Source organism: Myiozetetes cayanensis, unplaced genomic scaffold (assembly GCF_022539395.1).
Source record: "Myiozetetes cayanensis isolate MyiCay16 unplaced genomic scaffold, myiCay2020 scf3, whole genome shotgun sequence".
In the NCBI taxonomy this organism is placed as follows: domain Eukaryota; kingdom Metazoa; phylum Chordata; class Aves; order Passeriformes; family Tyrannidae; genus Myiozetetes; species Myiozetetes cayanensis.
Window position 1 is genome coordinate 72,483,922 of NW_026087521.1, and position 12,335 is coordinate 72,496,256.

The window sequence follows — 12,335 nt, forward strand, 5'->3', positions numbered from 1 at the left end:
TATTCTGGCAGCACCTCTGGTGTCAAAGAGCTCTAAATATTCTCATCATCCCCCAGGGAAACAGGTTGTCTTTAGTCATTTAACCCAACTTTTAGCCTATGTATTCCTGCTTTGTCAACATATGTCTTCCTTTTTCATTTATTTAAAGGTGAATTTACTCAAATACCTTTCTAATTTAGAGGAGAAATGGCAGGGGAACATTTCTCCATCTATTTCCTTTGGCTTGGATGATTTTTTTTTCCTAGTCAATAGGCATAAGTTTATCAGCATTTTAGAGCTAAAGTCATGTCATCAAGCCTCCATCATTCTGTGTAGGGATTGCTTCCCTGGAGAACTAAATCCAAGGAATAACTCTGCCTTTCTTGTCAGAACACTTGCTTAAAAGTGGTAAAAATCTGAAATAATCTTCTTTCTCTTTGATCTCTCTACTTATCTCCTCTATAGTATGTCTTCAGAACTAGTTGTGGCATTCCATAAAGAACATACTTGTAGGGAATGTCAAGCAGGATAGTAATTCCCAGATCCTTCCACCCTGATCTGTCAAGTAAAGGTTTTTTTTTTCCTCCCTCAAATGTTTTGAAATATTTAAAAATACTTTAAAATGAAGCATAAGCAAATTTTGAAACGAAATGCCACTTTGAAGGCCAAATGAGAAACATCTCTATTTTTGAGATTTCAAAATATTTCTGCTTCTACAGTATTGGAAAAAAAAAATCCAATTTAATCAAATTATCTGAATTTATTATACATTTATGAAGTGTTTCAGCTGAAAAAAATGCCTTTTGATTAATTCTTATTGTATTAGAACTTGTCTAAAATGAATGAACTTTTCATTTAAGCTTCAATATAAGCTTCATTTAATGAGCTCTGAGTTAATCAGCTGTATGTCTGAAAGCTTTTGAGCAGCTGGCATCACTGCAGCTTTGCCTTGTACTATTCTCTGCTCCAGTGACTGGTTCCAGAGTCCTGGTCAGGAAAGATGTGCTGTCCACAGAAGTTCTTACTTCCTGGATTTCAAAACCTTTATTCTGGGTCCTTTAAGAGCAGGTTTCAAGTTTCATTTTATATCAAGGGAAAACTTTGCTGCATTAAGTCATTCACTGAATAGTTCCAAGTTTTGAGTCTTTTACTGCTGTACTGGTAACTGTGTCCTTAATGCCTTTATATTTTTGTCTTGTATCTGGTTACCAATATTATATTCCAGTAATTGGGTGCATTGCATTCACTCTGCTGTTCTTAACAATGCTGTGGGTTTTAACTGCAGAATTCCAAGCAGGTGCTGTATTTACCAAAAGAATTACCTGTGTCACTTACCTGTTTTCCCAGGCTTTTACTGAGTGGCATTTTTTGAGGGAGATCTGAATAGATTTGGGCTTTATGGGGGTTATTTTGGTTGCAGGGGGTTAGCAGATATTGACATCTAATTTCAAATTAGCCAAGAAAACACATGATAGGTGTGTTATATGAAGGGGGAAAGATGTATCAATCCATTATTTCATTCAGTTCTGCCACGCTGAGCAAACTTTGGATCAAGGTAAGACCTTCCCCCAGAAGTTTGAGGCACTTGTGTGTGAGGATTTCATTTCAACATGTCTCTGGTAATCCCTGTGTTCCTGCCTGTAACAGTGATTTTTTGGATATAAACTCACACTTTATCTATTTTGTATTCAACTGGAATGTCAGAACTATTAGAAGATTGGACTAGGATATCGATTATAACATCAGTTGGGGCTTTATAAACCTTTTCTTTGTGGTGTTAAAGCCTAGAGGTGCTGAGGCATTCTTTGGTAAAGAGTTACTTCTACAAGGGTCTGAATTAAGTATGATTATGGTGCTAAACTGAACAAACCCAACCACAGTTTGAAGCAGGTCAACACGACGAGGGCATCTCCCGGATTTGCAAGGAATCCCTTCCCAAGGGACTTGTGAAGACAAATGCCATCACTCCAAACGTCCACACCTTCCTCCACCTTTCCTCTGCTTTATATGCATGATGCCATGGGGTCTGGAATATCCCTTCTGTCATTTGGGATCACCTGGCCTGGCTCTGTCTCCTCCCAACCTTCCCTGCACCCCCAGTCTGTATCAGCAGGAAAAGCAGAAGAGACCTTGGCTCTGTGCAAGCAATGGCTCACCAACAGCAAAACCAGCTCTATATTGTCACCATATATATATTTATGTATTTATTTATATATATGTAAAATATATATATTTTTATATATATATGTATATTATCACAATGAATTTGTTCATTACAAATCCAAAACACAGCCCCACAGTAGCCACTGGCAAGAAAATTAACTCTATCCCAGCCCAAACCAGCACACCATCCCTCTCCCACGGCAAAATGGGAGTGTATCCTCATGCCTGTATCCACTGAGGTCTTCTAACGCTCCAGCTTAATGATATTCACTGCAAAAAGTTAAACCAGGAAAGCTGGGAGTCCTCCCACTTTGTCCCTTCAGCATCAGTGGTTTGTTATTTTGGGGTTGAAATGAAGGGCTCTGCACTTGGGCAGAAGAAAGACTTTGTATTTAGAATTCCTTTCAGTGCTGGGAGTCCAGTTGCTAACGCCACATCCTTTTGTTTCCCCTTTAATGGTTTGGTGTTTTTGCTCTACATTTGGAATGTCAGTTTACTTGCTTTGAGAAGGTGATGGGATCCAGCAAAAAAAGGTGCTGGGAAAGAGCTCAAGGAATTCAAACTGTGGGCCAGCTCAGCCACTGGTTTGCTTGTAACTATGGCCAAGTAAGGGTTCTTCAATCAGTAAATCTGTTTCTGATTTTGTTTGGTTTTGTCCTTTCTCCGTTTTAAGCTTTTAGGCCTTTAGAGATTCCAAGCAGTATTATTACAAGAACAATAACAAGCAATTTCTGCCCATCATCTGTGGGTTGTGACGGCTCAAGAATAAAAACTTGTTGGCAAACCACTTTATTACAGTCGAAAAATGAGCTGTTGGCAACCACACAGTCAGGACAGCTCATGATAAGATCTTCCTCATGACTTTCAAGGATTCCTTTCTTGCTTGCTAGCTTTGTAAACAACAAAGTAAGAAATGCCAGTGCCATTTCTCAGATTAAGGACTTCTAAAGGGCTTCACTGAAAAACAGCCTCGTGCTACGCTGCTTGTTCTGGAATTAGAGATGCAAAAATTCGGGTCTCTGGAAACTGAGGGCGTTGGATTTCTTATTTGTCTAGCAAAGAGTTACAGGGCAAGATTTAGTGAGAGAGAGATTTATCCTAGATGAAATGGCTTGTTTATCTGAGTTCTGCTGAAGAGACAGCCACTCACTGGTTCTCACAAACTGGTTCTGGTGTTTCAGGCTGGGAGGCGCCTGATGGTGGATCAGTGCACGACTTGTGACTGCTCCTTCCAGCCAGTGCCTCGGAAATACACTCTGAGATGTACAAAAGTGAGCTGCCCACCATGCCTAGTGGTAAGTGAGAGCAGTCTGGATGTTCTGGTTGAGAACTGTCTGATGAGAAGGTCCTGTTTTCATTGTGTGCACCAATCTATGTTTGGTATAACTCTGGGACCGTTTGCCTTTCTTCAAGTTTCTCTGAGAAGTCATTTCTCTGTGCTCTTCTTCCCATGAATTAGATGATACGAGACCAAATCTGACCTAATCATCCTTCAGGGCTTTTCTCTGACTATTCCAGTAGCTGGGCTCACTAGTATTTCTGTCCACTTCCCAGCCATGCCTTAGGTGATTTTGAGGTGACTGTCTCCCTCAGTCCCACTTGCATTTCTGAAGCCGCTGCTGCTGCTTTGCTGCCATCACCTGCAAGGAGTGAGTTTGGCTGGGAAAGCCAAAGGAAAATATCTCCCATTTTTGCTTCACTGACCAACTGTGTGACTGGAGAGCCTGACTAGCTCTGCTAAATCATGTAGTTTTCTCTCTTGACACCAGTTCCTCAAGTAGGAGGAGACCTGAGCAAGTTGTAGAGGATGGTTTAATCTCCCCGTGTCCAAGAGCACAAACCAGCAGCTAAGCTTCCCAGAAAAAGGCTTAAATGCCCCTTCCTCTTCTGCCTTTTCCTGGATAATGGATGGAGCCCAATGGGCCCAACCAAACCCAGGGACCTGTGTAAGCCCCAAAAATCCACATCTCTACCGTGATCATAAGGGATTCCTGGCTGATATCCACGAGAGGCACACATGGATAGGGTCCCTGGACAAGAGAGGGACAGGGTTTCAGATGAGTTCAGTTTTCAATCCCTGAGAAATGGAAAAGACTGGAAACGTAGTAAGTCAAATTTCTGTAGGGATTCATCTCTGCTAATAAACAAAATAGAGCGAGACTCCAGTCTCAGATTATGCCCTGACACCCCTTAGGTTGAAGAATTGTCAGCAGTGTCCCAGATGGCCTGTGGAGACTGGAAAACTTCCCAATAGTGCCTGGGCACAGGACAGCCCAAGGCCAGCCTGTTTTGAGTGGACAGTGCAGATTAGACATAAATATGTGTTCTGCTTGTCTGCAGGGCCAGAAAACTGGCCTTGACCCCTTTTATTTGCTGATGTGGATGTAACCTGTGGGAAAAGAGAGAATCTGGAATGTTTTTTGTGGTTCTGGACCCTAATGCCTCCCCTCCTGTATGGTATGATTATAGCCACAAGCTTCTGGAGGGTAAATAAATGACCAAGCTCAGTGCTGAGCATCTTTCTCACTTCCACAAGATATAACCTGGCAGACCCATGAAAAAAACCCAAACCAAACCAAACTTAGAAAACAGATACACTAGAATGAATCTGTGGCCAGAAGCATGTGTGCATGTATATGTTCCCACACAAAAATACACAAACATCCATTCTTGCTGTTCAGTGCAAGAATCCAGCTGTAGGAATTAAAGGTAGAGGAATAAATATAATACATGGTAAAAAAAAGAATGAGGAAACATTCCACTCCGGCTTCTTTCACCACCCACACAGTTCCCAAACAGCTCCTTTCCCCCACCTGACCCAAAAGCACAGACTAAACAAAAAAACCCTGAAGAAAGGGTCATTTCCAGTTGGGCTTATTAAGGACTGTGAATTTGTGTTTGGGAGATGTGCAGCTACCCAAGGGAAGTTGCAAGTCTGGGTACAGATATCCCTTTCTAGCCATTGTAATGAATCTGTGGAGCTTGTGGGGGGAAAAAAATATCGAATAAGATACGGAATGAATCCCTGTAAGGCCAGTGGGATTCACACACGGATTTGGGATCCTCGCTGTCTCAAAGTCTTTGACTTCATGGTATAAAAGCAATTCAGCAATTCCTTCATAGTGGATAAAACCAGATATGTAGCAGAGCACTTGTTCCCTCAGGAGCACCTGTTTTCTCCTGGATGTTGAAGTTGTGAAAGTAAATGCACTGGTAATTGAAGTGCAGCCAACTGCAGCATATTCTGCTCAGGAAGGTCATTTTTTTGGGACATTTTATGACCTACTTTAGGTGCTTACATTTTTGCTAGTAGAGCAAGTTCATCTAAATGACAATGAACTATGTTTTCTCCTGGTGATTTAATAGTAGCCCCCCACCTTTCCCAAATTCTCTTTCTATAAAAACCATATGGATGACATGCATGCCTTCACTCAAGAAGAAAGTGTTTGTTGTCTTGAAAATGTTCAGCTCATCTTAAGCAGCTGTTGGTTATCTGGAGCAGCTGGAGACATTACTGTGGGACACTTCACGTGTTAACTCGGTTCTCTTCTGGTTTGGTTTTTTTTTTTTATTTTCCTTTGCATTATCCACTCTTTATCTCTCTTCCTCCCCATATAGTGCTGCTTATTCTCCCATGCTCTTTTCCTTGCCACTGTTTTTTCCTTCTGTGCTGTTTATGGGTCTCCATATTCCTTTCTTTCCTTGCTTTCTTTCCTTCCTTCTTGACTCCTCTCCTCTTCTTTCCCTTTCTTATTCCCTTTTTCCCTCTCCCTTCCTCCCTTCCCTATTATATCATAGCCCCTCTGATGCTCTTTTACTTTCTTGTTTTATCAGACCATTTCCTTTTTCTTTCCATAGTCCAAATTTTCCACCCTGGCCTTTTCCTCCCCTTTCCCTCCCCAATGGTTATCCTGCCCTTTTCTCCCTAATTTAAGCACTTCCAACTACTTTTCCAAGCTACCCTCTCCTACTGTCATGTGTTGTTTAGTGATCCTAGCCTTGCAACTGTTATAGTCAAAGAATGTTGAATTTTGTGGGCACAGGAGACTTTGGACTTGGGAAAAAAACCTTTTTTCCCCCATTGTATAATAAATCAGTTCAAGGATTAATGTCAGCCTTTAAAAAAAAGAAAAGTATGCAACTAATTAGATTAAGCAAGTCTAGTCCTACAGTTTAAAAAAGCATTTTCCTGGCTATCACTTTGTTCTCTGTATTTTACTCTTTTAAAAAAATCCTTCTTAAAACAAATGTAGGATGCATAGTTAAAATAAATCTAGAAAAATGTCCTTTATCTTCTAGAATTACAGAAGGCAGGAAATCCCTGGCTCTTGCTGTGGAAAATGTGTGCCAACTTCCTGTACCATCCGGCTGAAAGATGGAAGGATTCAATATCTTCAGGTAAGTTTGAAGCACTCTTTCTTTTATTTATCAAAACATCTAAATGTATCACAGGCTTTTGACAGGGTTTAGTGGTGGGCTTGGCAGTGTGAGATTGATGGTTGGACCTGTTCTTAAGGGTTTATTCCGACCCAAATGATTCCGGGTGTTTTATATATTTTTTTTAAAGAATCTCCCAACTCAGTCAGAATGCAAATAGTTTAATATATATCTCTTTAAAAGACAATTCACAGGCTAAACTCCCAAGTTTCTCACTTAGAGAAGTGTCTCATTTAAGTTAATGGAAATTTCTTCCCTTTTGAGAGCTGAAAGGGGTCAGGTTTTGGCAGTCTTGACAGAGCTGTAACCAATAAGGCTGTGGAAGTAAATAGGAGATGACGACTTTGTAGAGAAACAATTCTGTTTGCTAAAGATTTCTGTAAATTAATAATATAAAATAATATAAAATATAAAAATATAAAAAATACAAAATTTCATTTTATCAATGCCCCCCACCCTGGTAGATTAACTGAAATACCAGTAAATGAGTGAAAACTTCCTGTCCCACGTTGTTTCCGTGTGAAACCAACAGCCCTTAAATCTTTGCAGCCAAATGAAACCCTTCAGGATGGCTGTGACAGCCACTCCTGCAGAGTCAACGAGAAGGGGGAATTCGTCTGGGAGAGGAGAATCACGAGCTGTCCTCCATTTGATTCCAGGAGATGCTTGGCTGAAGGAGTAAGTAGTGAAACGTTTCCAGGTTTTCTGATGGACTCTGCCGTGTTTATGGTTTTGTGCACGGGTACCTGATGTGTGTTAGGGTGGGAAGCCCCAGCACCTTGGCTAAACTGAATTGAAACTTTCTCTGAAATTCAGAAAGGTGTAAGTTTTCCTCTGTTTTAAGATCTATGTTGTTTTTTTGTGGGGGAGTTCTGCAGCGGAGAAGTAACTCTGCTATAAAGCATCATAGATGAATATGAAGCTGACTACTTGAGGTATCAAACATATGAAAATGCTTTTTCTAACTATATATATATATATAAAGTTTTATATTTATGTAAAATATATAAATATATAAAATATAAATATATTTATATATATATAAATATATAAAATATAATTTTCAGAGCAAAACTCAGTAAATAATTACAGAAACTGAGAAAACAATCAGATCATCCCCCCCTTCTCTTTTTTTTTTTTTTTTTTCAAATAAATATTCATATGAAACGGTAAGACATTTTTTTTCTGAGGTTAGGGAAAGGAATTTTTACACTTCTATAGGAAGCTCAGTGGTTTAGTGCAACAGTGGCATCATCCTGCAGAGTATATATTCCTCCATTTTTCCTTTGGCTATGAGCTTTCAGCAGTTTGCACCATGCATATATTTTTAAGAAATATTTTTTGAATGGTAGTAATGAAACAAGAAACAAAGTTTTTGGCTTGACAGATGTGATACTTTAGTGCTGATTTGTTTGTACATTTTCAGCTGTTGTGGAATAGAGATACTTTCATCTATACTGATGAAAAAATAACGAATGACTCTTTAACTTTGTTTCTTAAACATACATAAGACTTGAATGCTACTGATTTTATCACTCTGGTTTCCAGGGATTTATTTATATCCAACATTTTTACTTGAGAAATCTCCTAATAGAAGGAGAAAGCAAGATTTTTCAGGTGTTGAACTTGCTAATTTAATAAATTATTTCCAATCAGCTATCAGGAAATACAGCCACAAGTTCAAAACATTAAAAAGTATAAAGATTATTATAGTAGATTTATATTTTTGTACAATATAGATACAGGTGGGTTTGTTTTTTTTTGTCCTAATATCCTGTTATGCACATTCTTTGGGTTCCTTCAGCAGAACAAATGTGTGTCGCTTGTGCCAAAATCTGAATTTTCTATTTTTTTTTGTTGTTGTTTTAGGGCAGAATTGCAAAAATTGGTAACACCTGCTGTGACACATGTAAGTGAACGAGCCAGGGGTCTTGTATGGAAATTGCAGAGGGTGTAAGCTACTGTGTAAGGGGCTACATTTTGCATGATGGGCAGTTAAGTGAAACAGAGCTCAGCAATGTGGTTGTAATAAACCATCAAAGAATTCCGCCCTCTGATTGGGATCCTGCTGTCATGTTTTGTCATCTAGAACACGTGTTTTGACAGCATTCACAAGCGCTCAGAAAGAAATAGATACTCTCCACATTTTATGCAGATGTTAATTATGAATGCTTTATTTTATTTGTTCATCTGGTGGCAGCAGGAACAGCACTGCACAGACAGCCTGGCAAGGCACATAACCTGATACCACTGAATATGTGAGGAAAACACTTCATGAATAATCAACCAACTTAAAATTAATTTAGAAAAAAAAAAAACAAAACCAAAAAAAACCAACACAACAAACCAACCCCCCAAACCTCACAGCAGTAATGGTTTTTGGTAATATCATAACCAAAAAATGGTAGTGGAAATGCTTGACCAAGGTGCATTCCTATGGCACAGCCTGACTGCATCTTAAATTTGGCAGTTTAGGAGTCAGTCCTGCGATTCTTAATGTCGTGTGTCCAAATGCCAGTCGGGCTGTGAGTGTAGGAAAGGGTTTTGCTTACATAAGGAAGGATTGCAGGGTTGGGTTCTCATTTCTAAAATGAATCTCTGATGCTTTTGTGAACAGATAACCTCTCAGTTTTCTCCCCTGTAAGTAAAAAATTAATAATACTATAGGTACTTAATAAAAAAAACATAACAAAAGATTGGTATTCTTTTATAAGGTCAGAATATCAACATCTTGCCTGTGTCCTGTTATGTCTTTTACTTTTTAAATTTTATATATATATATTTTTCTTTTTTTGTGCTATGCATGTGCTAATAAATAAAAGATGGCCAGCATAGCAGCCCATCACCACACCGGCACAGGAACTGCTGCAATAATACCCCTGATGAAGGATGTCAACTCCTAGGGAGTTTGCAGCCATTGCCTGCCTTGTATAATCACTGAGCTCTGGCTCGAGAAATAGAAAGCTACTGAGATAGACTGTCATCAGATGGATCAAAGAGGTAATTTAGTTGAGAGAGCTTTGATCTGCCAGGCTTCAAGTAAGGAATACTCGAAATTATCTATTAACAAAAACAGATTTAAGATTTCAGAGAAGGGTGGTGGGCAGGCTGCGCTAATTGAGAATGCCAGTCACTAACTGAGGAGAAACCCAGTCCCAAATGAGCAACAGCTCCATACAAATATTCATTAATCAGTTATTTAGAAGTGATGCCTCCTTGCAGCAGCAAAAGCAAACTGATCTAAGTGAAATGCTGCGTGCCCAAAAGCTCTCATATTGTAGAGACCTTCAAATGCTTCTTCCCGTTGCTGTTTGCCTGGATACAGCTGAAAACTGAAAAGCCCTCTGTTACAGCACAGTCCTTGGTTTGGATGCTTCCCTTTTCAGGGCCTTTCATGGGGAAAAACTCACCACACTGCCTCCAGCCAGCTGACTATGGGTTATCAATTGAAGGATGGTGATTAACACTTAGCTTTGAATCAGAGATACTTCTAGACAGCAAACTCTCTCTTTTCCCCTCCCTGTATTTGTATCTTCTCACCAGGAGCACTCAGTAGCAGCACTCAGCCTGCTGCATACCCCACAGGGAACACCGAGGCTTGGCAAAGCTACTGCACAACCACAGCAATTTAATTATTCTTAAAAGTCAGACAAGAGCATAATCAGCTTCTCACGGACACAGATTACATTGCCTTCCAAGGTCTTAAGAGAGTCTGCCTTTCAAATGTCTCAGTACCATCAGAACTGGGTAAAAAACTCCTCTCGAGCCCAGGGTGATGCCCTTGGCTCAGTGGAGTCCTACATGTCTTTAGGCAAAGGTTGTTTCAGAAGCCAGTTTTCCTTTCTATTTAATTCCTTTATAACTGGAGTTTGTCAGTGTGCCTGAGGGCTTTGGTCCAGGTTTTAAGCACGGCAGTGGTCAGTGGAGAGGCTTATTTTCTCACTGGATTTTTGTGGAACTGGCAGAGGAATTGATAATTGCGAAGGGCACTCCTTATTTTCTCACTTAGCAGTTTCATCTTTGCTTCTTACACCTCTTCTCTGTCGATCTCCGTTGCATATGTCTTGTTAAGTTACAAGCACTTCCCTTTGCAGAGGAGGCACAGCCTAGAAGGGAAAAAAAAAAAAGGTAAAAGAGAGTAGTAAAGTAACTCAAGAGCAAAGAAACCAACAGGCAGGTGTTAGATGGCCAAGGTGACTTTAAAACAAAGCAGTCAATTGAAAAGAAACAGGAAGGAAACCCTGCTCTCCAGTGGAATTTTAGGGCTGTAGTGTGAGATAGTCTACTCTAAGGAGACACACCTCACCGAGGATCTCACCAGGAATGACATTTTGCTACAAACAGTTTCAGGAACAGGGGGAACTGAGTTACAAGAACCAGTTTTCAGCAACGTCAAACACCTTTTTTCTTTTGCTTTGTTTCAGGTGTGGAAGTGGAGTGTCGGCCAGTGAGTACCAGGGTGCAGTACGGGAACATCAACGGATGTGTGGCCGAAAGGGAAGTGCCCATTTCTCACTGTGAGGTAAATAACAAAAGCAACCACCCCCTACCCCAAAACCTGGCCTTCCCCACCTTCTCTCTTGTGAAAGGGAACATTTTCCTCCACTAGGGCTTCACTTCAGTGAGTGGGGCATCAGCTTCTGTCCTGACTGATTGACTCAGTGTAAAACTCATTGGCATTTATCTCCTGAAAGTGGTTTGGTGATGCTGAATTTTCCCTATTCAAGCCAGCACAAAAAAAAGGCTTATATGTTAAACACAAAGGCTGTGTTCATCCCACTTTCCTTTGCTTCCACCAGAAATGAATGACTCTGAAGTGACTCTGTGAGGAATTTCTACATGAAAGAAAAGCATTTTTATCTTTGCACTGGTAAAGCTGATTTTCAGATCTCAGTCTATAGTTAAGCACTGAGACGCTGAGGTTCATTAGGAGAGTGTAAATAGGTATTTAGGTGAATGATACTTTAAAAGACCTTTAAACCTGAGTGCCATGTTTTGATTTCTGTGCTCTACAAGCTCTATAACTCTGTTATCCTCAGCACTAAGTTGTTGTGTTCTACGTGTCTTGTGCATTTCTTCCATAATCAGATTAAATGAAATTCAATTTCCAGCTTGTCACAGCTTACACCTTAGAGGGCAACTTCCTTTAGAAACAGGAGCATGGCCTTGTGGTCCTGAGCCATAAAGTGATACGTATTCAAGTTTCTCCTGCAAAAGTACAGATTTTACATGCATTTTTTTTTATTTAATTAGAGTGAGAAATAAGACCACAGAGCCACAGAAAGAAGTGGGGCTGTTTGTTTTTAAAGCATGAAAGGTTATAACTACAGGCACTGACAGCTTGTTCTAAGTTATTTAAGTGGCCAGACAAGTAGAACAAGGAAAAATAGCATACCAGCAGGACAACAATGGATGTGTGGTTTGCACCACTTGGGCTGAAGCATTTTCTGAATGTGTGATCTCATGCAGCTGAACAATAACCACATGTGCCTAGAAGCCAGCACAGCAGCCCTGGACATCACCTGTGATATTTGAAATTATGGGCTTTTTTTTTTTTTTGGTGTGGGACCAGTTTCTTCACCTCTCCTATGCTTACCCTCATCACACGTTGCTCTTTGAGCAGTGCCCCACACTCTGGAGTCAGAGGCCCCTGTTTGTGAGTTCGTGGTTTACAGCAAAGCACAGGACTCGGGCAAAGTCATCCATGGACGTTTTGAAGGGAAAAACGGGGATTCTGAATGGGATGAAGTCTGGCA

General features: G+C 40.2%; 1 protein-coding gene across 1 annotated transcript in view; it reads left to right on the forward strand.

Annotated features, from left to right (window-relative positions):
* VWF (von Willebrand factor) overlaps positions 1-12,335 on the forward strand; it is a 109,654-nt gene that overhangs the window by 96,935 nt on the left and 384 nt on the right. Inside the window, 5 exon segments of the mRNA XM_050324531.1 lie at positions 3,324-3,437; positions 6,442-6,540; positions 7,129-7,257; positions 8,449-8,488; positions 11,004-11,101. Coding sequence (XP_050180488.1) covers positions 3,324-3,437; positions 6,442-6,540; positions 7,129-7,257; positions 8,449-8,488; positions 11,004-11,101 — 480 coding nt within the window.